General features: G+C 35.1%; 1 protein-coding gene across 1 annotated transcript in view; it reads left to right on the top strand.

Annotated features, from left to right (window-relative positions):
• Nucleotides 1-12,440, top strand: part of IL1RAPL1 (interleukin 1 receptor accessory protein like 1) — a 699,337-nt gene extending 686,897 nt beyond the window's left edge. The window contains exons 9-10 of the mRNA XM_055563026.1: nucleotides 10,188-10,358; nucleotides 10,885-12,440. Coding sequence (XP_055419001.1) covers nucleotides 10,188-10,358; nucleotides 10,885-11,603 — 890 coding nt within the window. The 3' untranslated portion in view covers nucleotides 11,604-12,440. The remainder of the gene's footprint in view (nucleotides 1-10,187; nucleotides 10,359-10,884) is intronic.
• Nucleotides 12,441-27,603: the final 15,163 nt, after the last annotated feature.

Here is a 27,603-nt window from a genome sequence, read left to right as displayed (position 1 = left end):
GGAAAATGTGAAGAACTGCTCCATTTAAAGCATTTGAAATAAATTGGTATCTATACAGTCTTATGTCATAGAATTTATTTTTCATTCTTCTTCAATTATAAGGTTACTATTAAGTGTTCCAGGAATCATTGTCCTCATGATGAAACATTGTCTTCTGTGACACACAGTACTTCCGTAAAATCATTTAGAAACACCCTCGGGTTTTTTGTTTGTTTGGGGGTATTTTTTGGTGGTGGTAATTAGATAATTTGCCTACACGTGAATGATCTAGACTGTGTTTTTGAGTTTCAGAAGGAGAAGCCAATATAGCTGATTTTCATGTATACCTTACTCAAAATCGTAAGCTAAGTTATAGGGATCAAGCCTTTTTACTCCAAATCTCATGTTCTCTATAGTATGCTGCCAACTCTTACCCTCTTTTTTCTTTTTTTTCCCTAGTTTTATTGAGAAATAATTGACATACATTATTTGCAAGTTCAAGGCATATAACCTAATGGTTTGAATTACATGTATTGTGAAAAAAGTACCATAATAGGCTCAGCTAATATCCATCTTCTCATATAGATACAATAAAAATAAAAGAAAGAAAAAAAGGACAAAAATTCTCCTTGTGATGAGAACTCATAGGATTTACTCTCTATTAACAACTTTCCTTTATATTAAACAGCAGTGTTAGGTATAGTCATGCTGTACATTATATCCATAGTACTTACTTATTTTATAACTAGAAATTTGTAACTTTTGACCACTTTCCTCCAATTTTCCCTCTTCTACCCTCCACCTCTGATAACTATAAGTTTGGTCTTTTTTCCATGAGTTTAAGTTTCAAAACTACAAAGCATTGATGAAAGAAATTGCAGAAGACACAAACAAGTGGAAAGGTATCCTGTGTTCATGGATTGAAAAAAATTAATTCTGTTAAAATGGCAATTCTAGCAAAAGCCTTCTGTAGATGCAATGCAATCCCTATCAAGGGTCCAGATGCATTTTTTATAGAAGTAGAAAATACACTACTAAAATTAATATGGAAGCATGAAAGACCCTAAAGAGCCAAAGAAATCCTGAGAAAGAATAAAGCAGGAGTTATCACACTTCATGCTCAGATGGTAAAACGTCTGCCTACAATGCGGGAGACCTGGGTTCGATCCCTGGGTCAGGAAGATCCTCTGGAGAAGGAAATGGCAACCCACTCCAGTACTCTTGCCTGGAAAATCCCATGGACAGAGGAGCCTGGTTAGCTACAGTCCATGGGGTCACAAAGAGTCAGACATGACTGAGTGACTTTACTTCACTTTCGCACTTAAAACAGTATGTGTGTGTGTGTGTGTATATATATATATATACACTGTTTTCCACACTCTATATATATATATAGAGAGAGAGTGTATATATATATATATATAGAGAGAGAGAGAGAGAGAGTGTATATATATATATACACTGTTTTCCACACTCTATATATATATATATATATATATATATATATATATATATACTGTGTTACTCCACACAGTATATATATATACTGGCATAAAAAGACGAGTAGACCAATGGGATAGAATGAGAACACAGAAATAAACCCAAGCAAATATGGTGTTACCCTCCTAATTAAGACTTTTGCCATCTACGCTGCCCATTGTCCTCTTAAGGATTCAAAGGAAAGAAACTAATATCTACTGAATACTTGCTTTGGGCCAAGCATTTCACTGTATGGTGGAGACTCATTTAATCCCAGACATATTCTTTCAGTTCAGTTCAGTTCAGTTCAGTCCAGTCGCTCAGTCGTGTCTGACTCTTTGCGACCCCATGAATCGCAGCACGCCAGGCCTTCCTGTCCATCACCAACTCCCGGAGTTTACTCAAACTCACGTCCATCGAGTCGGTGATGTCATCCAGCCATCTCATCCTCTGTCGTCCCCTTCTCCTCCTGCCCCCAATCCCTCCCAGCATCAGGGTCTTTTCCAATGAGTCAACTCTTTGCATGAGGTGGTCAAAGTATTGGAGTTTCAGCTTCAGCATCAGTCCTTCCAATGAACACCCAGGACTGATCTCCTTTAGAATGGACTGGTTGGATCTCCTTGCAGTCCAAGGGACTCTCAAGAGTCTTCTCCAACACCACAGTTCAAAAGCATAAATTCTTCAGTGCTCAGCTTTCTTCACAGACATATTCTTTAGGGAGCTGCAATTTTATAGATCTGGAAATGAAGTCACAAATGAGTAAAATAAAATTAATGGCAGTCTGAATTTAAGCTCAGCTGCTGTTTTTTTCCTTCACTGTATCATATCGTAGATATTTTAATTAGTGACACATTTCAGTATTCAAGGTCCTATGGAATCAAATAGTCCAGAAGAGTACCAAGTAATCAAACATGTAAACTAGAACAATATTGTTAAATTTTCAAACTGTAAAAATCAAGCAGATTCATTTTAGAATATAATGGTCAGAGGCTGCCCTGGCTGAATTGATGTGAAATGTGGAATTTATTAAAACATTCAGTAATCACAAAATCAAAATATTAATATGTGCATAATGCTTTTTATTCAAAGATCTATTTCTGCCGATGTTTTAAATGAAAAATTATTAGTTGGAAATGTAAGAAAACATATGACGGTCAAGTCTGAAATACAAGAAAGACTTAATTTTTAAAAATCTCTTATTTATTCAAAGTATATCAATGCTAGTTGTTAATGATCACATAATTCTCTGCTAATGTACTACATGCAAATGTAGAAAATCATCTTTAAATTGAAATACACAGTTTATCATGGAACCCTACCCCAGTCTCATTTTGGTAATCCATTTGTTGAATAATAGCCTCTGTCACTAGTCAGTTTCACATATGTGACTTATAAATATTTGAAAATAAATTTTAAAAAGAAATGGCCCCCTGCCAATAACATCTGACAACTATTCAATAGGTATTTAAAGGTTAAAAACTCCCAAAGACCTGAATGTCAATCTCAAGCCATTTATATTATCAGTAAATCTCTTTCCTAGTGCACATTCAATATAGCCACCACCTTCATCTTGATAAGGGAGTCTTCATTCTACATTTTCTTAAAAGCTCTATTGTTCTAAAAAAAAAAAAAACAATCCATAGATTCTTCGGCTTCTCAGTCCTTCTAAAGAGAACTGACTAATATCCTCTCACATGTCAAAAAGAAGAATGTTTATCATTTTTATAAACCACTTTTTTTATTCCTGATACACAGTCTATATTTTCCTTCTCTCATCAAAATTTCTTAATAATGTTTTTAATTTGTATTTCTATTTCTTCACACTCCAGAGTCCAAGCTTTTTTCTCCTCAAATATATCTTTTTATAAAACATAGTAGTTGATTCAGTAACTTGAAGGAGAAAATTCTACTGGACTAGTTGTTTGACTTAAAGTAACAAAGCAGCTAGTTAATTGATTAGGTTTGGTATTTTTTGTTTCTCTTTTTACCCCCAGCGTTATTGAGATATAATTGACATATAACATTGTATAGGTTCAAGATGTACAATGTGACAATTTGACACATATATACATTGTGAAATGATTGCCACAATAACATTACCTAACATATCCATCACCGCACATAAATATTTCTTTTTGTAGTGAGAACATTTAAGATCTACTCTCTGCCACACTCAAGTATATAATACAGTATTGTTAACCAAGGTTTCTATGTATCCCTAGAAATTATTCTTCTTATAGCTGGAAGTTTATTTATTTTGACCAGCATGTCCCCACTCCCAGCCCCTGACAACCACCATTCTACTCTCTTTTTCCATTAGTTCAGCTTTTGCAATTCCACATTGCAAGTGAGATCATTCAATATTTGTCTTTCTCTGTCTGACTTGTTTCGCTTAAGCATAATGCCCTCAAGGCCCACCCAAATAAAATAGGTTTCCTTCATTTTTATGGCTGAATAATATTTTACAAAACAATATTATACTGTGTTCATATTTTATGTTCATATTTTTTTGGCCGCACCATGTGTCATGTGGGATCTTTGGTTCCCTGGCCAGGGATCAAACCTGTGCCCCCTGCATTAGGAGCACAGAGTCTTAACCACTGGACTTCCAGGGAAGTCCCCTAGCCTTTATTATGTTGAAGCATTTTCTTTCTCTACCCAACTTTTTGAGAGCTTTTATAATGAAGTTATAAACTGTTTTGTCACATCCTTTTTTCTGAATCTATTGACAGGATCATATGATTTTTATTCCTCATTCTATTAATGTGGCATACCACATTTATTGATTTGCACATGTTGATCCATCCTTGCATCCCAGGAATAAATCCCACTTGATCATGTTATATTATCTGTTTAAGGTACAGTTGAATTTGGTTTGCTAGTATTTTGTTGAGAATTTCTGTATCTGTATTCATTAGGGATATTGACTTGTAGTTTTCTTGTAGTATTCTTAACTGGTTTTTGTATCAGGATAATGCTGGCATCATAAAATTCATTTGGATGTGTTCCCTCCTCTTTTATTTTTTCCTTGGAAGAGTTTGCAAAGGATTGTGTTAATTCTTCTTTAAATATTTGGTAGAATTCACCAGCCAAAGTGGTTACTAGCTTGAGAATTTCTGTCTGGTTCTTCTTTATGGTTTCTGTTTCTTTATTAAATGGAAGATCCCCTGGAGAAGGGAACAATTACCCACTCCAGTATTCTGGCCTGGAGAATTCCATGGACTGCATAGTCCATGGGATCATAAAGAGTTGGACACAACTTCATGACTTTCACGTTTTATTCATGCATTATTTTCCTGACTTTGTTAAACTGTCTGTATTTATTTTCGCTGATTTTCTTTAAGATGATTATTTTTACTTTTTTATCTCACAAGTTGTAGACCTCCATTTCTTAGGTGTTGGTTACTGGCACATTATTACTTTCCTTCAGTTCAGTTCAGTTCAGTTGCTCAGTCGTGTCTGACTCTTTGCGACCCCATGAATTGCAGCACGCCAGGCCTCCCTGTCCATCACCAACTCCCGGAGTTCACTCAGACTCACGTCCATCAAGTCAGTGATGCCATCCAGCCATCTCCTTAGGTGATACCATATTTGCCTGATTCTTTGTGATCCATGTATCCTTGCATTGGTGTCTGTACATTTGAAAGAGCAAATATCTCTTCTAATATTTAAAGACTGACTTTAGCACGTAAAGTTCTTCTGTCTGTTCCCCAGGCCAGTGCAATTACTTCCAGAAACCTAATCATACTGGGTTGGAGCTCAGGTTCATATGGGTCCTATCTGGTCTCTGGGTGGATAGGAATACCTCTAGAACCTTGTTCAGTAGTATAGCACTTGGATAGGTTTTCACTTCAGGATCCACAGTTGTGTCTTCAGTCGGTGGACCTACTACCAGGAGTGTGGATGGGTATGGCTCCCACCAGGTCACTGGGAGGGCTAATACCTGGTCATTGGATGGGTCCTTGGGTGGACAGGACTGGCTCTGTGCTGCAGAAGAGAGGATACATGCAAATGATATCTTATTTGACCATCTTGATGACTTCATTCCTATTTTTCTTTTTTTGTGGGACATTACAGTGAGAATCTCTTGAAAATCATGGAAAGAGTAAACCAATGACTATATTAGAACCTATAAATATTATTAGAAAAGGTGTGTATGTCAACTGCTTTCCATCTCTGCAGTCAACAGAATTATACTTGAGGGTTTAAATTACAGAAAATAAAATTTACAGAATAAAGTTCAGAATAAGATATAGATTGTGGTACTATCCTTCTGTGACATTTAATTCATTTTCAGCTATTTATAAACTTAAGTTGAATTTGAAAGATCACAGTCCTATCCTTTAAAAATCTTAGCATAATTTTGTTTTTTTCTATGACTATAAAAAATCTCACATTTTCAATTTCTTATACACATTAAGATTAGTCAATATGCATTCTTACAGACATAAAAAATATCTAAGAGATATTTCCCATGACTCTGACTCAGCAGGTAACTGAGAAGAAAGCAGAAACCTTAGAATCCATATGTTTTTGACTCAGTAAATGTTATTACATTTAGCATGATATATGACATGGTATTTTCAGTCTGATAATTTTCAAATCAGGAGTTTGCTTCTGTTGGTAAATAAATGCCTAGCCCAGTACTGCACTGACATAGACTCTGGGGAGAGAAATTAGATATCAATCAAGTGTCCATTGATTTGAGAAAGGATGCTGCTGTAGCTGCTTGCAAGGGGCCTTTTAGTTCTATTTCTTACCAGAATAACCTCCATGTGAACATCTCCTTTTTACCTAGGGGATATTAGCTTAAATCTTGCAAACTCATCCAGATGACATAAAGAGATAGAAAACTGACTGAGACCACAGTACCTATTCCTGGGGTTCATTTAATCTTAATATGGTTACTGACTATATCAGTGTAGGTACGAATTTATCCCCTTTTTGATGAAAGTGTGGATTTTCATCTTATTTCTAGGTAAAATAGAGTACATACTTAGTAAGTATCAAGTCCCCTTATCATGGAGCTGAGGCTGCAGTGTGTAGGCTTTGTGATACTTTTGATCAGTTACCTGGCAGCTGACTGCACTTCTTTGATACCTTTGAGACCTTGGAGTACCTATGAAAGTGAAAGTGTTGGTCACTCAGTCATATCCGACTCTTTGCAACCCCATGGACTGTAGCCCACCAGGCTCCTCTGTCCATGGGATTCTCCAGGCAAGAAAACTGGAGTGGGTTGCTATTCCCTTCTCCAGGGGATCTTCGCAACCCAGGGATTGAACCCAGGTCTCCTGCATCACAGGCAGATTCTTTACCATTTGAGCTACCTGGGAAGCTCCAATACCTATGCCTGGAGTACCTATACTCTGTTGTAAAGCAAAGTTTCTCAAAGTGTTGTCCCTGGGCTGGTATCAGTTATCACTTGAGAGTTTTCTATAAATTCCAATTCTAAGGACCTATTCTAGATATTCTGAATTGAAAACTCCAGAGGTGGGGCCTATCAGTCTGTAATTTAGCAAGTCTTCCAAATTGTTGCCATTCATGCTTAAGTATGAAAACCACTTTTTCAGAGAAGCTTACAAGGACTCTGAGCCTTCAATGAGTCACAATAAGAAAATACAGTTCAAGATTATTCCAAAGAAACTTTGCTAAACTTTGACCCTGTCACTCCTAGTAATTGCTTGAGGAGTCCAGGCAACTTGGAGTATGTATCACCAAAGCCACCTCTCCTAGGAAATGGCCCAAATCTTGAGAAAATCTCTCCATTAGCCATAGATATATGTCACGTGATACCCAAACGAGAGGCCATTCATTCATTTAATCAGCAGATATGTTTGAGCATCTACTAATCCCTAGTCATATATCTGAATCAAGGATCTTGTGGTCAAAGAAAGAAGATAAGATGTGAGCACAATAATCTAATATGTGGTAAAAGAGATCACCTTCAACTCAAAGATATCAGAGTCAAATTGAAAGGAAACCAACTGCAGAGATAGCTGCTGGCTTTTTGACAATGGGTAGCCATAAGTATTTTTCAAGCTACCATAAATGTAATCAGTTGTGAGGTTTTAAAAAATAAATTTTCTGATTCTATGTGGGATGGGGCAGAAGAATAAGGAAACAGAGAGGAAAGACCCAATAAAATATAATTATAGCAGCTGAGGAGAGAGTAGGACCTCACCCTGGACGGAAACAATCCAAAGGATTTTTACCAGTGAATGGCTGTGAGATTATTGATAATGTAAAGAGATAAATGGAACATGCATCTGACATTTAAAGACTATAGACGTGAGATTCTTATGTTACTAAAATTTAAGTGAAATAAAACATGAAGAACAAAGCTTGAGGTGGAAAGTTTGTTTGGTTGTGAACATGTTGAATGTCCAGGTTACTGGTTCATGAGAAAGAAGACAAGATTGGACATCTAAGTTAGGGAGACATCTACATAGACGTGGTTGTTGATGTAATGGGAGAAAAAGAGATTTTTAAGGGAACATAGGCTGAGAGACAAATGAAACAGGCCACAGGAAACATCTTAAGAAATGATAGCATTTATGAATTGGAAGAGAGATGTCCATGGATGAGGCAGGAGAACCAGAAACAGTGTCATGTAAGCAAAAGTGACATCCATCTGGAACTTACTAGTATTGGTGGACCAGTTGTTTACATGTGGTCATAAGTGCGCTGTTCTCTTGGGTGTTCATATTGATCTGGTTTTCAAATGCTTTTGAGCCTATACAAGACAAAAGGTGAAAAATGAGGATCTAGTCATTACCCATCCCAGATTTGGGCAAACTTCAGTACTTTATAGTACTTTGTAAAAAATTAGAAGAGAAATAATCCCAGAAAAAGAACAGTATATGCATGAAATCATTCTGCAATCTTCAATCTGGCTTCAAGAGTCCTCCCATTGGCCCATAACGCTTGTACTATTCTTTGCAACATATTTATCCTCTGGAAATAGATTGTGGACTTGTCTATGTCTTCTACTAGACTGGAAGTTACTGATTCATATTGTGAAGGAAGATTTTATCTCATAGATATGGCATGTGATTATCTAATAAATGGACATTTTAATTAAATATTAACTGGTATTATATTGTAGCTTTATTGTGTGCTATTTTCTATTATTTCTTAGTCAAGTATTTACGTCAACAAAGTGGTACCACTATAGACCACTGGCCTATCTGAAAAGACATGGTATAATAAATATAATTATCATTTTTGTGAAAATTGAATTACTATGTAAAACTATATCCTGCTTAAAGAATAAAGAAAATGCCAAATACCCAAATATGACATGAATGGGATGATTACTTTTTTTTATTACCTGAAAGTTGCTTTTAAAAAGTTTTCCATAGCTTAAGGTTTTTTATTTCCCCAGGGATCCTATAGTAGAGTTGCTAGTTTCTTATATGCCTGTGTTAACTTTAAATGAAGTAAACAGTTCTCTGAGTTTTCCATAACAAGCTATAGAATGACTTCTAGGTAGTTCAGGATTATCAGACTACTAAATGAACATACATATGTACCTTCAGAAGTGAGTTTTAGTGTCTTTGAAGTCAAAAGGAGTGTCCCAGAGCCACCCAGAGCAAGTCATGGATGCCCCTCTATCTTTGATATTTTATACCCCAAATATTTTCAATTTTTTATACCAAATGCCAAGATCTTTTTGTTCTGAAATATAGGAGTGTTTCAACTCAACTTGATCTAATAATCAAATAATACAATGACAATCATCAAGGAAGCACAAAAGAGACCTAAGCATATTGATATTGATAGACACAGCCTACTGATAGTATTTAGAATTGAGGTGAATTATGAATCCTGATATCACACTCTGAAAAGGAAATTGACAGATGAGATTCTGCAGAAGAAGATCAATGACTTCTTGTTCTAAGAAAAAACAAATGAGAATTTTGGGATGTTTACACTAAGATAAAGATAATGTACAATAGTAGTCATCAAATATTTGAAGGGTTCTCATGTAAAAATGGAGAAGAATGAGGAAAGAAATCAAATTTTAGAACTGTTTAATTCATTTGTATTATAATTTTTGATTCTTTCAATCAAACTGATTAACATAATGAAATAAAATTAGGCAGTAATTTACATGTAAGATAAGTGAAGATCAGGAAAACAATATGTTTTTCTATAATAATTCAGCATATTAATAGTCTTAATACTGAACTCCAAGAACCAGCTCTCAAAGAAAAATTAATTATTCCACGTTTTGTTTTATCTTTTCCCCAAAAGAAAATCAGCACAATGCACACAACCTAAAAACCATTCCTCAAGCCAGCCAAGCCAATTTCAATTTTCTTTCTTTCTTTTCAACAGGGTAAAATCATCAAAGGAAGGATTAGGTGAAATGTACAATTATGTAGAATAAGGACATATTATCTAAATATGTGGCTATTATAAGCTGTCAAAATTCTCTATGATCTGTGTATCAAAAATGTTTAATGTTAACATTTCATTGCTGTTTTCATTAATTTTTCTCCTACTGTCTTAATAACAACAAAATATAACTCCTTTATACCCCCAAATTCATTCCATGATACTTGGCATTATTGAATTATTAATGAAAATTAATAAAAACTTCTTCCTCTGGTCTCCGAGAAGTGGGACATTTGGAGATACTTATGAAATAAGGTGATTGTTCTCATGTCCTATTGCTTTCTTTGTAGAGTAGTGACTTCAGCTTTACTCTGTAATGTTCTTGACAGATAATAAAGATTATGATGCATACTTATCATATACCAAAGTGGATCCTGACCAGTGGAATCAAGAGACTGGGGAAGAAGAACGCTTTGCTCTTGAAATCCTTCCTGATATGCTTGAAAAGCATTATGGATATAAGTTGTTTATACCAGATAGAGATTTAATCCCAACTGGAAGTAAGTTCATGTTTTCATTTAAGAGTGTACGTGTCCTTGTATCTGTCTGTGTAGTCATCATTTTTAGACAAAATTTTAACTTTTGCTTCTTCTACATCTGTCAGTTTCTCAAGAAAGAAATGGCATGATATGTTCAAATGAAAAATAAGTTTTGATACCCCTGAGGAAGCCACTTCCACTATTCTATAAAGCGTCTCATATTATGAGCCTTGACATTTAAAAAAAACCAAATGAGAGATTTGTACCTGGGAAAATATTTCAATCACTGAGAGAAGCAAAAGCCCCATCCTCTATTCTAAGTGATCATTGGCTATTTTCATCTTCTCAAGGGTTTACCTAACAACCAACAATTCTCATTTTCCTGTGTGAAAGAGAATCCATTGGGGCTTTCTGGACCAAATGTTCAATTTACTTATTCTTTTTTTTTTTATTTTTAAATTTTACATAATTGTATTAGTTTTGCCAAATATCAAAATGAATCCACCACAGGTATACTTATTCTGATAAACCCTTTTCTCTGTTGTAGCATACATTGAAGATGTGGCAAGGTGTGTAGATCAGAGCAAGCGGCTGATTATTGTCATGACCCCAAATTACGTAGTCAGAAGAGGCTGGAGCATCTTTGAGCTGGAGACCAGACTTCGAAACATGCTTGTGACTGGAGAAATTAAAGTGATACTCATCGAGTGCAGTGAACTACGAGGAATTATGAACTACCAGGAGGTGGAGGCCCTCAAGCACACCATCAAGCTCCTGACCGTTATTAAGTGGCATGGACCAAAATGCAACAAGTTGAACTCTAAGTTCTGGAAACGTTTACAATACGAAATGCCTTTTAAGAGGATAGAACCCATTACACATGAGCAGGCTTTAGATGTTAGTGAGCAGGGGCCTTTTGGGGAGCTGCAGACTGTCTCAGCCATCTCCATGGCTGCCGCCACCTCCACAGCTCTAGCCACTGCCCATCCAGATCTCCGATCCACCTTTCACAACACTTACCATTCACAAATGCGTCAGAAACACTACTACCGAAGCTACGAGTATGACGTACCTCCTACTGGCACCCTGCCTCTTACCTCCATAGGCAATCAGCATACCTATTGTAACATCCCTATGACACTCATCAACGGGCAGCGGCCACAGACAAAATCGAGCAGGGAGCAGAATCCAGACGAGGCCCACACAAACAGTGCCATCCTGCCGCTGTTGCCACGGGAGACCAGTATATCCAGTGTGATCTGGTGACAGAAAAGCAAGGGACACCCCGTCCCTGGGAGTTTGAGTAGAGTCTGCAGTCCAGTGCCTGGAACTAAATCCTCGACTGCTGCTGTTTAAAAAACAAAAACAAAAACATGCATTACAATCTCTAGAACATGAGGAAAAACAGGGTCTTGTACATATGTTTTTTGCAATTTCTTTGTAGCATCAGTGTCTTCCTGTTTTACCATGTCTCTTACCATTACATTTTTTGACTTTGTTTTATATGTCATTGGAATTTGTAAATTTACCTTTTTTTAAAGAAGAGACTTATGTATAGATAGAAAACCCTTTTTTGCTTCATTAGTTTAGTTTTAGAATGGGTTTTTATTTCCTTTCCTTGATTTTTGTTTTGCTTTTAACATTTCCTTGGGGTGCTTGGACAAATCTATCCGATGGGACAAGGAGCACCGGATCCTCTCTTGGGTTCTACCTAGGATCAGCAGGGCCATGTGGGCCTTCAGAAAGCAGTGCAACGAATGCCAGCATTGCCACTCGGGAAAAAAAATGAGAACACTTGCTCATAGGAGGGCCCCACCAATCAGAGCCCTGAATCTCTTCCTTGTCCCACCTCATTCCCCACCTCTACCCTTCTAATGTCGGCATGACGTGTAAACTCTGAGAAGGGGTAGGGGGGTGGGGTCTAACTGTCTTAACATTTAATTCACTGCTCGTCAGAATACACTCCAGACCCAAAAGTGTGCTAGTCACTTTACAGTGACCACTACAGAGTGCTAAGAAGAGAAGATCAAGGGCATGAAAATGGGGGAGAGTGTGTTGTTTCCGTTTTTTAAATGAGTTGATGTACCCTTATATAAATATATATATATATATATATATAAACACAGAACAAAACAAAAGAAACAAAAACAAAAACAAAAAAACAAAAAAAAAACAAACAAACAAAAAACAAAACAAAAAAATCAAGCCCTATATTTGATCACTTCCTGGAAAGGCATGAATGTGTTTGTGGCTGTTTTTGTTTACTATTCTACTTCCTCTTTTCCCTCTATGATTTTCTGCAAATGAGATTATGTGCAAATGCCAGGCAAGTTAACTCAAAAGGGTGAATCAACACAAGTCAAAATGAAATTTACATTGAAGGCTTCCAAACCAAAGGGAAGGACAGGATGTGTCATCGAAATATGTTTTGTCACCTTGTATTATAGAAATGTTATTTTCTAAAGAGTCAGTGCAAATCTGTGAAACTTATTATGGGGTCCCCTTGTATTTAAATGTTACTTCACTGTATTTAATTTTCAGTGCTATAATCAGAATCAAGTGTTTGGTTTCAGTTTGTGAACATAAGCAACACTTATTAATCTCAAAGTGTTTATATAAGAACTCAGGAGGTCAAACATATGAATACCAACAGAAATCAGTATTTTCAAAATAAACATTATTTACACAAAATAGTTTTTAAATTAGATGAGAAAGTATTTAAAATAATTTTACTGTATAAAGAATTAGTTTTATTTTAACTGTATAATTCTGTCAAAAACAGAAAGCTGATGCTCCCAGGAAATTCATCTCTTACCATTTAGCTTTATGTTTGAAATCAATGACATAAGTAGCTAATACATATTCATGTTGAAAATGATACAAAATCAATCCTAAGGGAACTTGCAGAGGGCAAAATTGCTAAAGGGAAATATTACCTAAGTAGCTTTTAGTTTTTAAAAAAAATCGATGTGATGAAAACACTGATAATAGAACTTATGCATTACTTTAGTGATTCAGTGTAGGAACTTCCATTCCAGCCATTGTCCGTGGGCTTGTGTAGTGACTACTGTATGTTTGGTTTATTGCTACCACCATATAATGAGAAAACAATTCTACAGTTTTGGTCACAATACTAAGGTATGAGTTGGCCACACACAAAAATGTAAACTTCAGTAGAGTTCACTGGTGAGGGTAAAATTGAATTGCAAATGTATGAGAGATGATTATAAGAATTTTGTAAAGCTGCGAATATCTCATGTTTGTGTGACAAGGTAAAGGAGCTTTAGGATGTGCATTGGTTTTTATTTGCTAAAAAAAAAAAAAAAAAATGCTTATTTCCCTGACAACTTGCCTGGGTCCTTGTCCACAATCTGTTCTTTTTATTCCCGTGCTCCCCTTGGACCTGTGTCACGTTTTCACAAACCAGAACTGAAGCTGCAAGGACACATAAACTTTAAGGTCAGCTTTGCACATTGGGTTATTTTCAGAATTCAAGAAGGCCATTGTTTATAATATGGACACCTGTCAGGGACTGGTAGCAGTGACCTCACTGGACTGGATTCCAGATTCCCCCAGTGCTCAGAAAACTGTAAACATGACAATGGCCTGGTTTATTTCTTTGTTTGTTTTTGTTTTTAATTTTTTTAAATGCACGATGGAAGTGTGGAATAAATGTAGAGGAAGTATTCAGACCACAGTCATATTTTAGGCATCCATAGGTGTTAATTTAGCTGCATTGGGAGTACATTTTTTGTTCTATTTTTAGTGTAGATTTAAGCACTTTGAATAGCATGATTCAGGGGTTGATGGGTAATATTTGATATTCTCACAACTTAAAAATGCTTTTCTTTTTCCTCTAATGCTTTGTCATATTTCTAGAAAATCAATGGAAGAAGAAGTTCTCTATGGCTTTAGAAACATTCCTCCCGAGTATTCCTCTATCAGCTACATGTGAGAACAAATGAAGGAAACTGTCATATGTTCACGTGCTCTATGTTTAACAAAAGTTATGTTAGAATTCACAATAAAGAGAGAAAAAAATGTATTTTCCCTAGTGCTTAGGTTTCATCCTTCTCTTTTTTCTGTGGGGGCTGTGGGGGATAAGAATATTCTAGTTGTAAAAACACAGTTGAAAGTGTGAATTTGTTAGCCAAGCTGAGGGAGATAATGGACATCTGGACTTGGATATGTATGATGTTTGGTATTGCTTATTTTTCATCATTTGCTACTCAGACTGCAAGTGACATGTTACGGATTCCTAAGTCCACCTGGTTTTTTAATGTAACCTCTACTTGCTGCCTGTGAGCGTCCTACCCTTTATACTGGTGCTCAAATCTTTGATTATTTAATTTGTAATCCATTCCTTAGGTCTTCTGTGGGCAGAGAAGGATTTTGTGTCTCATGCAGCCAGCTGATTTAAGATCAAGTATATGAAATAAATCCGAGACACAATAACCTAAGATACCTGAACCTACTCTATTTCTATAGCTAAACCCCTGATTGTTTCAGTCAACTATTTTGTGTTGATTACTTTTTTCATAGTATATGCATATTTGAACCCTATGGACTTAAATACCTAAATACTTCTTCTTTATTTCATTACTATTTAGCATTTTATAACAAGAACAGATGTTAACTGAGAGCTGACCCTAAACGCCAAGTAAGTTTTGTTTATCCTAGAATAGTCATTAACTTTGACAGGTACCACTTAAGTAAATTAAGATCACCACTTCTAAGAAAACATTCATTCGTATATTTGTAAATTATTTTCAGGTTCTGGATGCCCTAGTTCTCCTTTTTGTAAGAAGTATTTTTCATCTTGTGCTTAATTTCTTTCTTGTTTTAATTTAGTTTATATCATTAGTCCCAGAAGAAAGCTTATTGAAATTCAAAGATCACTGGTACCATGCAAGTAAAATGACAGACTGGAACTAAGAGAACATAGAGACACAGAAGCAGAAAATTCCTTACTGTTTCTGATATGAACTTACTTGATCATTATTCCCATTATTAAATGGGTTAGAAATTCTATCTACAGACACATATTCCCTATTACTAAAGAATTTTTTTAACAACATATACAGTTATTACAAACAGATGATGCAACTGAGTTCCCTAAAAGGAGCAGCTTGTCAATGGAAGCAGAGCTATTCCTTGCCTTATCACTAACCCTTCCCACTTTATTATTCTGAACAAAGAAAGCAACCAACAGTCAAATTTGCATTATCCTTAACAATAGACCTTAAAGGTGGGTTTAAGGACACCTTAAGTATGTAAGACTGATTAAAGGAAATAAGGAAACACTTGAAATTCCAGACAGAATTGTGAAAGTGTACAAAATTGTGTTTCTGGGATGTAAGTCTCAAAGACATCCATCACCTAAAAAGCTATGATATTTGGATATAAAGCATGTTCTCAGAAACTGACATTGAGATAAACCACGTATCTTGCAGGCACTGTTATGGCTACTATTTCTTACCTTAATTCATGAAAATTCAGGGAATGATTATTGTTCTTTTAACAGAGGCAATTCCAACATGACCCAACTTTGTGGGAGACTTGGTTTATAGTGAGGCAAAACTTAGATGACCAAGTAATTCACACCCAAATAAATGAGAGTTGATAGTTTATTCATTTCTTAATTTACTCAAAAGATAACTGAGGGGTAGGGAATGTGAAATTATGCAATTTGGCATGATGCCTTATGTCATTAAACTTTTTTCTGGGTTGATTTATTTTCCTACAACAAAATTAAGAAGAAATAACTTAGTGCAGGAGTAGAACAAACAACCATTTGACATGTTTTTCCAAAGGGACCTGGTTTTCTTATGCTAAGATTTAGAGCTGGTTATATACTTGGTTTTCAGCAACTGAGTTTATGCCAGTTTCAGGATTTATGATACAACTTTGGGGCAATATGAAGAATTTTGAGAATGAACTGACATGGTAGTTATTTCAAGTTTTACTTTTTGCTCCTGGTGGGCAGCAAGATGAAAGTTGGTGCTATGTTAATTAAGATACTGTCACAAGGAACTGTAAGACCTGACTCAGTGTGAGTAAAGAGGAGGTCGATGATGGTGATGATGATGATGACTTAATCCTAATCTCCTCTGTTTTGTCATCATCAAACTTCAGTTTCATGTATAGAAAATGCCCAGACTGAAAAGAAAGAACTCAGCTCTGATTTTTCCATCAAGTATTTCTTCCTTCCAGGCTCAGAACACAAAACATCTCTATAAATAAGAGACATAAAAAGAAAAATTTCCTTCTGCCCTTTAGGAAGTGCCCCTCTAAAGTCTCTGAGTCCACTGACAAACACGTTTCTGAATTGTTCACTGAAATAAGTTAAGTAAGGCACTGTTGTTTTTCTACCATTCACTACCTTCACTACCTTCACAATACATCCCCCAGCGTCCACAGCCTGGAAAATCTTCTCTTTCTAACAAAGACAAGTCATTACACCGTATTTCCTCCACTACTAAATGAGTAGAAATCGAAGAACTGCACATGAACTTGAGACTCTTACATGTAATATTGATGTTGTGTAAATTTCAGTCTTCATAGTCCAGATAACCTTAAGTTTCAAAGGGCATGCTGGTCATTAAAAAAAAAAAAGATTTAATGTAAAATGACATATTACATAGTGCATGAACATGTGGCAAAGTAATTTGGATCTATCCTTACTAGTCAATGAGAGTCTAAATTTGGGGAGATTGGATGTGAGTGTTTTAGGTTAATTCTAAACTGGGATGAAGACATCTTTCTGTTAGTAAACGTGGACAGTTGTCCATATTCCTCGCAACATATGCTCCTGGTAGCTAGAATCCTTAGTGTGTTTTTTCCACTGAAGCAGTGGAGATATGTTCATATAATCTGCTATTAAATTGTAAAAACTTTTACATTTTCAGAGTTTGAGAGAACCCAAATAGGAAAATGAATTTGGTCATTTTCCTCTGCTGGTGTTCAAATCAAATTTTAAACTCAGACGCTTTCAGATATGTTCAACAGTCAGTAAAAAGTGCATTTTCCATAGTGTTTCCCTTTAGTTTTGCCTACCCTCTTTGATTTTGTACAATCTAGAATGTATGTAACATGTGTAGGTGATGGAGGCGCTCCTTTTTTTCTTAGAATACTTACAATTATATATTTGGTTTTGCTTTGACTAGCAATAGGACAATAGACAAATACAAGTGTAAAAATGAGAAATTTTAAACTTGAATTATAATTTGTGTTTTATAGTCGTTTCATAAGTCTGTTGCTCTCTATGAGTATGCTCTCTATATATCCTGTAAAAATAAATTTATATGTTACATAGAAATTCAAGAAATTAAATTATTTATTAAGCTACATATGTTTCTTCTGGTTTCTACCTGATCATAGATGAAAATAAATTAAATAATGTGTTGTTGGAACCTATGTAAGTACCTTCGTTAATTTGACAACTCTTGTTATATTTCTCCTTCCCTCTCTGTTTATGTCTGTATATGCTTATAATTCTTAGACATAATTCATATTAAGATTATGGAGAAAGGGACTTAAGAAATGGCCAACTGGCTGAACAAAAAGAAAAACTTTGTTAAAAACTCAAGTTCACTTACAATCCTTCTTTATTTTCTTCACTTCTCAATTTTTGAGAAATTTGAGTCACAAATTCAATCTCTTAAAAGTTATTATCATGTTAATGATCTTTTCAAGGTTAAATTCTGCATTTTCCTTTCATCTATTTCATACAATCCTTTGAGGAACAGAAATGAAAGGGATGATAACATGTAAATCTTCTTTGCTGCTTCTTTTCCTTACTTCTTGATCCCCAGGTATTTTATTCCTTTCTTTTTAAGGTACCACTCACATAAGGACGGGCTTCCCAGGTGGCTCAATGGTAAAGAACCTGCCTGCCAAAGCAGGAGACAAGACCCTGGGTCAGGAAAATCCCCTGGAGGAGGAAATGGCAACCCACTCCAGTATTCTTGCCTAGAAAAATCACATGGACAAAAAAGCCTGGTGGGCTACAGTCCATGGGATCACAGAGAGTCAGAGACGACTCAGCAACTGAGCATGTGTGCACGTAAGGACCTTAAAATAAAGTCCCCTCAGGTAATATTTTAAAATGATCAGCATCTTTAATCAGTGTTTTGTTTTTTTTTTTTCCGACTCGATTTCTACCTAGTTGTCGTGCATACTTACTCCTAAAAGGAAATATTTTTGCCCTTTTCATTTTATATTAAAGATAAATAAAATTGTTATTTATTTATTTGGGGGAGGGGGAAAGTGGTAAATCTTTCCATCACAAGGATAACAAGTGAATAACCATAAACCTTTTAGAATAAATGGGCTGTTTCAGCAAAATTCATATCTTAGCACAGCCTTTTAAGAAGCACTTATTAAACATGAAGCAGAGATAAATTATTATGAAAAATGGAAAGTAATATTTTTTAAAACTTAAGATTATTTCACATTGAATGTCAAAGTAATTGATAAATTTAAAATTTCATAAAGTCATTTCTACCTCAATAGGGTTTTTCAGTGTGAAAAAAATAACTTCTACTGAGAAAGTAAAATGTTGTATGAGTTATGACTCAGTGTATATTTTATATATTATATTTTAAATTGTGAGTCATAGGACCTGACCTATTATTAAAAATACCAGGAGAGAACTCTATAGTTGAAGAACATTTGGGACTATGTGTGCGCATCACACACACACATACACACACACACATAAATTCTCAGAAACTTTGAATTACACTCATATTATTAACAACTGGTTAAAAGACTGATACTCATGAAACATCTTTCTTATTTCTAGAAGACTCCTAATTGATATCAGATCCTCATCTACTGGAATAGAAACATACAATGAGGCAAATATTCAGAAAATTAAAATAGTAGTAACCCAATCACTTACTGCTGTGGGATTTTTATCATGTATGTATGCCTGTAGAGTAATGCAAGCAAATTCGTTGATTAAGTGATACTAATGTGTATGGAGGAGGGTGGGGTGAAATTCTGAAGGATAAAGAACATCTAAATTTGATGAATACTTTAGCCAATTGTTTGCCCAAATTAGGGATTTTTATTCCAGTGATATGTTGGTTTGAGATGGTACACAGAGGGAAGTTTTCATTTGAATAGTTATGTATTTGATTTAAAATGTGTTAAAATTAAAAAAAAAAAAAACTTAAGTAGTAGATCAAACGACTTTGTGGATACTGTTTCAGATAGAATAATACATAGTAAATGATTAAACAAAAACATAGGTAACAAAAACAAAAACATAGCCTAGGAAAGGTGATATATGGCAAAAGTCATCAAAATGGTTTATGAATGACTGGATTATGGAAAAACTGCTAAGGCAGTCCAATTTCCAACTTCTGGGAAATAAAAAAGAACATCCTCAAAATCAGAGAGCAGAATAACATGTCAAAAGCCCATGTATATGACAAACAGAACTATAAAACTATGAAAATCAGTAGCTGGTTTACATTAAACAATGAAGTTCTTCGATTGTCTTTGGCAAATAAAGAACTGTTTACACAACTATGAACTTCAAAGGAAGACCAAGCGCAGAATGAAAATCCTTCCTTCAGTGGCCTCAGCATGCTTTTCCTCAATAAAATGGGAAAATTATTGCTAAATGTTCTAATGTATTAGATTAGGATTTTGGCATGCTTGATACTGTGATATAAAGGTTTGGTGAGGAGTGGAATGGTTCTTTCATAGCATCCTTCTAATGGGCCTGCTAGTAATAATTCTAAGACCTCGGTGCACCAGGGAAATTTAAAACGTCCCAAAGTCCCAGAGATTTCAGATGAAACTAGTCCAGTTTGTCCCTATTGTTAGTCCATTGCTTTGTTAGTTTAATACCCTCCAGGTGATTCTATAAGATAACCAACAGTTGAAAACTATAGGAGCCAAACAGATGAGTCTCGAATTTTAGACTTCAGAACAGTTGCTTGGGAAGTTAGGTAAAAATGGAAATTCAGATTGAATGCCTATGGTACGAGAGTGGGGTTCAGAATCTATTAAGCTCCACAGGTAACTCTAACGTGGTGGTCCAAGGACCTCCCCTCTTTGAGAAACACGGGGTGTAGGGTTTATTGTTTCTATCATTACAACTGGTGTTACTCTTTCGAATACAAAATTAAAGTTTGCAGTGGATGAATGTCACCATAAACTGGGTCTTTCTTTTAATAATTCCTCCCAGTTTGTTCACCAGAACTCACCAATGAAGCCCTGAGAAAAGCTGAACTATATAGAAGAACAGTTTATGTGAGAATTTCTCAAAAAGAAGGACACACACACAAGAACTAGTCAAGACAAGCAACTTTGTCATGAAATATATGACTTCAAAAAAGTAATTATACCATTGTAGAAGAAAAATTAATTAATAGTAAGCATTAAATAAAAACACCTTCCTTCTTAAAAAAACACATCTATTCTTACTTCTCTTTCTGTTAAGGAAGAAAAAAATAGCAAGATTATACAGGGATACCAAAGATGTTGGTTGTGAAAATAAATACATCAATATAAAATGTGCTAAATTTTTTAGACTTAATTAAAAATTATTTTCCTCACATTAACAATGAATTCATAGAAAGATAAGCTCTGATGAAGACTTTCCCAAATGTCCTTTAACATAAGAATTGCTTGTAGCATTTCTTAAAAGCATAGATTATTGGCTCACACTGCAAAACAATTAAATTCCAGGAAATGTTTATGAGCATGTAATTTGGGGAACCCTATTTCAGTGAATGACATACAGTTCAAGACTATATTGGTTCGGTGACAATAAATTTAGTTAATTCTATGTGAGATGATCCATCAAATGCATCATCTCTCATCATTTCAGAAAAATGACAACTTACACAGCAATGACAAACCAGTTGGTTCTGTATTTCACACCTCAATCACTTATTCTAACAATATATTTCTAGCCACATAGATTTATCTCACTAGGCTAGCGTTGGTCTTTATGTTCTGTGTTAGGCCAGGAATGAGTATCAGTGATGAGGTTGCCAGTTTCTGTTTCTTAAGAAGAAATGTCCTATTTGATATCTGAGTCTCACAAACAAATCACATCACTCATCCTAAGTGCAAATTTCAAGGACACGGCTTCTGTTAGTTAAAAGAAAATATCCTTATATATTCTTTGTAGAGTGGCCACATCAAAGAGTTCCTAGAGAATTGCTTTCAGTTTTCCCACTTTTCATGTGTTAGTGACTTCCACAGCCACTGTAGGCCCACTTACTATCTTTTATAACACTAGAACATCCAAAAAAATCATATTCAACAGTAGAATTTTATTGAGCACAATATAGCCTTTTTTATTTCTACACTGAACTGAAAGAGACAATATACCAATTAAGCTGGATTTCTTTTTAGAAAGCATTCTGGACAACAATAGTTCGAAACAGTCGACTTGGACAACAGGAAGTATTTAGTGTGTGTGTGTGTGTAAGGTATGTGCAATCTAATCAAAAATGCACACTGGCATTACATTTAAATAACCTTAATCAATATATGGGCTACATTAGATAAAGAGTTATAAGAATTACCAAGATAATGCACTCCATCAGGAAATGACCCAGTGAATCATTTTGGCACAGGCTAAAAATAAATACTCACGTTTCTGTTCAACTCACTTTTCTCTGAGAAGATGCATTTTATCTTGAAGGAGAGGGTCAGCTCATTCTTGTTTTCCCATAAAAATTCTGTGATTGTTTCCATTTCTTACTTTTTCCATTACATGGTAGCCCGGATTTATTTATAAAAACAAGGGAAGGCATTGCACTCAGCAACTATCATAAGAAAAGTCTATGAAAGCCCCAAAGTTATTACCATGAGTTTCCTATCTTTTAGTCAATTTTATTTTTCCAGGGCTGTGAAATAACTTATTTTTTCAGATTCCATTTAAATTATGTCCTGAGCAAATAACATGTCCTCAGCAAAACCTAACTTTAGAGATACAGTTACTGGTAAGTTTCTTTCTTTTTTTTTTTTTTTTTAGTTTTCTCTTACTTTACAGAATCCAGGCCATCACTGAAGTGAAATATAAACACAATAGAATTAAGTGAACTTACAACTGAGGATTTTATGAGTACTGCACCTTAAGTATTCTTTGCCTTGAGGTGACCTTGTAGTCATAGTCATCTTCAAAATGGGCATCTGAATAACTTGCTGTGTATTTTCATGAGAAAACTGGACATGCAACAACAAATTACAGAAAGGGGATAGCAGATTGCTGCTGGTATAGCATTTGTGTTGATATCTTAAAAGATCTTTAAAGAAGTATACTTTTGTGTTATCTCTAAAGACTTAATTACTTAATAGGTAAGACTACATAATCGGCTCTAGTAAGTATAACCTACTTAGCATTTTGTTCTTTCATTTTTACAAAGGAAGGAGATCACTCACTCACTATGAATGCTGCATATGTTAGCAATAGATATAGTGATTTTGTAGTTTTGATTGCACTTGCCTTAAAATTTTTTCCAAAAAGAAATTATATATAACAAATATAGATGAGGATGGTTAAAGAACATTGTTTAAAAATAGGCAAGTTCTGCACTGATTATACTTTTTTACATAATTTAACGGATAATGGCAGAGTATATTTGCCAGATCCATGTAAAGAGTATATGAGCACATGATAACAGCAGTTTATATAAGCACAAGGTGTTCTATGTTTAGATTAAAAATTAACAATGATAACTTTTGGTGTGACTGCTTTAAATTTCAAAAAAGTTGGATGTTTAAAGATACATTTATTACTTGCATAAGAATATTTTTGTATAATATTGGGAAAAGTTTAAAAAATGGACTTGCTTTATGGAGTGCATTTTTCGGAGAAAATAAACAGGGTATGTGTCTAGTTTGTAAAATGTTTTCTTTCAAGATGACTCTTTCACTTGGTTAAATGCAAGGATATGATGACTTGAAGTACCTTTTTTTGTGTGAACTGAACAATACCAACAACAACAACAACAGAAATAAAGCAATGTGAATAAGTTGCGTATGCAAACTTCTTTTAATCAACGCCAGTAGATCTTGAAAACCATAGCAAGATCCATTTTTGTGAGTATAATGCTAAAAATAATTATCTAAATGTGGTTTGGCATTTGATGCAAGAATATATCTTTATTATAAGAAAAATATAAAGTGTTTTGATTTTAGGAAAACTTTTATTCTTCATTCTTCAAAGTTATATTTATTTCTAAAATTAAGAACAATAAGACAATTTAATAGCACGCCATGCTTCTTATTATGTTTATGACATCAAAGCTAATACATAAAGAAAATTCTTCCATTTATAAAAAGTTCTCTATATACCTGGCTATTAGGGAATGTATGTCTTGGGCTAAAAAAGTTACAAGGTTTATTAGAAAGAACATATTTACAAAAAATGGAAATGGCGTACTGATATTTATACACACATAAACTTACATTCTCAGAATGTATATATATATATATATACACACACATACATAAACATACATATATATCTCCTTATCATGTACCTGTATTTAGTTAAATGCCCTGCTTTGAAATCTATACATGTGATTGTGAGGTGGTTTGGAAACCAAGAAGTATTTCCAAAGCTGAAAATGTCTCTTGAAGATTAAAGTAAGAGGCTGGATCATTAAAGAAGACAATAAGACTAGATGTGTAGATTTTCATACATGCTCTTATAAGTATTATCCAGTAAGTGGTTTTCAGAAACTTATATAAACTTTTTTAGGAGTTAAATAATGAATTTATTTATTTATTTATTTATTTTAAGTCAGTTTTCCTTTTTTTGTTTGTTTCAAAATATCATGTATGAATTTATTTTTTAATGTTTTTTAACTAAGTTTTATTGGAGTATACTTGATTTTGTTGAGTTAATTTCTACTGTACAGCAGAGTGAATCAGCTATATGTAATACACATATCCCCTCTTTTTGGATTCCTTCCCATTTAGGTCAACACAGAGCATTGAGTAGAGTTCCCTGAGCTACATAGTAGTCTATAAACTTTTGATTAAGAAAAAATGTGAAAACTGAAAATAAACCTTTTTTGCTGGGGAAAAGACTTGTGACAAGAAAACCAGAAAAACAATCACATTTTTTGGACATGAGGTTTCATGCCTACAGCACTATGGGAGGTGGGAAAATTGCTGAAGTAATGCATAATTTTTTTTTTTAATTTGTAAAACATTTCCTTTTCAAGAGGCCAAGGGCATTAAAATGAAAACCTAATTTCTGGTGTATCACAGACGTTCCTATACCAATGGTAAGTATTGCTACTTCTTAATGATACATAGTTATTCTATATTTTTAGCATCTGTGTAAAACTGTGCAGTTATTACTGTATTAGGTCACACCCAGGGGGGAAATGTCCAAATCAAGAGTGGGTGGATGCAGTCACTCCAAAAACTGTTACAGGCATTTTTGTGTAAAAGAAAAAGAGCATCTAAACTAATGAAAATAACAATGAAACATTAACCTATAGAAGTTGACCCTTAATGTCTTACTCTTCCCCAGCCCCAACAATTGTCCTACTGACTCAAATATATTAACACATCCTACTTTTTTCTTATGATTCGTCTAAGAATTTGGCTAAATTAACAACATAGACTCCTCCTTTTCATCCCATCTCTCTGACCTCAGTCTTTAAAGAAAAATGAAGACAAAAATGAACTTTAACTGCTCCATTCCACACACCCAGAGGGCATAAGTGATTTTCTTTTTCCTCTAATATTCCAAGCATCTCTGTTCCTGTGCTGGTGGATGATCATGTATATACAAGTCCCAACTTTTCTATGATAGTGTCAACACATTCAGGGAGTCAGCTTAGGGCGGGACCCCTGGGACAGCACTTCAATGGGCCTTCATGTCTAAGGGTCTGAAAATATGATCTCCCGTTGTCTAAGTCAAGATCTGTTAACAGACCTATGAAAGATCCTGCTCTCATGTACAGACTCATGCTAATTGGGCACTGTCTTCAATGCCAATGACAATTATTAATAGTGGACAGACTGTTCTTATCACCTTGTAGGAAAGTCAAATCATAACTAAAATTGGTTTGCCCAATGTGGAATCATAAAGAGGAAAATTAGTAGAAAGAACTTAATGTCTTAATACACCTGTCTCCACCTGAGATACAGCTGTTAGGCAAAGTCTCTGTCCTGGCCATTTTCTTCCTTACACAGAACTAGACAGATAAATTCTGACTACTGACTTTTCCCTTTTCTGGACTCCCAGATGCCCCTTAGCCTCCTGTTACATCGTCCGCTTTAAGGAAGATAAGACAGCCATGCCTTGTTCTGGCTCCCTGGAATAGGAGTGTTAACAGAACTCAGCCATCCATTTGTCAATATCTGCTTTGGGCAGCTGATCTCGTTAAGCTCTCTGTCTACATTCAGTCTCAGAAGACAACCTTATTTTTCAACTCTTGGTCACATGTTATTTTTGGTTAAGTAAGATCATTACACCACTAAGACCTATTGATTTGAGCTGATGATGTTTAATAATTTAATTAAACCTTAAAGACCTCATTTACCTCTTAAAATGTATAGGAAAAATGCACCAGAGAAATGTTCTAGGGCTTGTTTTGAGATTCTGGCAGCGGAGAACGGCTGTTTACTGTGCTCGGGTCATCTGTTCTGGTCTTTTCTAGACCCCCTTTAAGCCAGAGTTGTTTATTTGCTAACCTAACCACCTGGAAGCCCTGGAGGGGACAGCAGGATAGGCTGAAGAACAGACAATTCATTTACTTTAAGTTGAGAGACCTTGAGCGTATTATGTGACCTCTTTTACCCCTAAATTCCACATCTGAAATACAAGTGGACAATAATACCTTCTCTGAAGGTAAGTTGTGAAAGTTCCTTCTTCCTTGTTTCATTTACTCATTAATGTCAGACATCTTTCTAGTTGCTGGAGACATAATAAAAAATCAGAGAGACAGTATTCTTGACCCATGGGTCTTACTCTGTTTGAAGGTGACACATACAGCAAGTTTTCAAATCAATGAGAAAATTTCAGACAGTAATACATGCAATGACAATATAAACTAGGGGTGTGTGATAGTGAAAGGTTGTTGTTGAATCACGCGAATACACCAGGATTCTTGGCTCCCGGAGGAGAAGAATTCAATCCGGGGCCAGAGACAAGGCTTGATTGCTCAGAGCTTTTGTGTAATAAAGTTTTATTAAAGTATAAAGGAGATAGAGAAAGCTTCTGACATAGGCATCAGAAGGGGGCAGAAAGAGTACCCCCCTGCTAGTCTTCAGCTGGATGTTATATAGTCACTAGCAGTCTGTTAATGAAAGAAAGGAATGTCTTAAAATTTAGAATGGCACCAAATGGTTTATCTTGGGCCATAAAATAATTAACTTGAATCTTAAAGAAGGACAGACCACCATACAAATAGTTTCATTTACATAGATTAGGGGAACAATATCTGAGTATAACATACTGGTTTGTCAAGTAGGTTTTGGGCCAAGAGGCGGAACCGACTTGGAGACAGAGTTTGGGGTAAAGGCGTAGTACATTAGCATAGCTTAAGACAAACATTTCCATAAGAAAAAGGCATTGGTTATCTCTAGGCTCAAGAATAGCTAACTTCAGGTGAAACCAGGTGTCATTATGGCAACACAGTATTTTAAGAGAAACCTCTCTTTAAATTTGTATAGAGAAGGAAAAAAATATTGTTAGTTTGTTTCCTCCTGCCGCTTAAGAGAGATAAAAATGTCTGACACTTGCAGGCTATTTCCTCCATTTGGAGACCCCTGGCCTTCCTGCCTGTTACCCTCTCAATAGGAAGTGACTACTTGAGGAGATTAATTTATAGAGTGGCTATGAAAGGCTACTTGGAAGAAATACAATTATGGCTGAACCTAGAATCAAGAGAAGGGGATAACCAGGAAAAGACCTGGCGTTAACAGCAGTTGAGTCCAAAGGACAGACTAATACAAAGCAGTGGAGGCAGGAATGAGCTTGGTGTGTTGAGGAAGAAAAGGGAGACCATGTAGCTGGGTCTTTGTGAATACAGGTTAGAAGTAATATATAGAAGGCATAGTACATAGTAGGTGATAAATAAAGGGTAGCTAGTATTATTGAAAGCAAGTTGGAGATTACATTTTAAAATTCAGGTTGTCTTAATGTAAAATGAAAATGTATGTAGTCACTTTTCATTCCACCTTTTTTATTGTTCAAAACATCTTTGACTTGTAGTTTATCACTGTGGTCCAGGAAGGACTTCAATAGGTTGTATTTAAGAGCATTTAT

This window comes from Bubalus kerabau, chromosome X (assembly GCF_029407905.1).
Source record: "Bubalus kerabau isolate K-KA32 ecotype Philippines breed swamp buffalo chromosome X, PCC_UOA_SB_1v2, whole genome shotgun sequence".
Taxonomy (NCBI): domain Eukaryota; kingdom Metazoa; phylum Chordata; class Mammalia; order Artiodactyla; family Bovidae; genus Bubalus; species Bubalus kerabau.
This window is presented reverse-complemented; position numbering and strand designations above follow the sequence as displayed.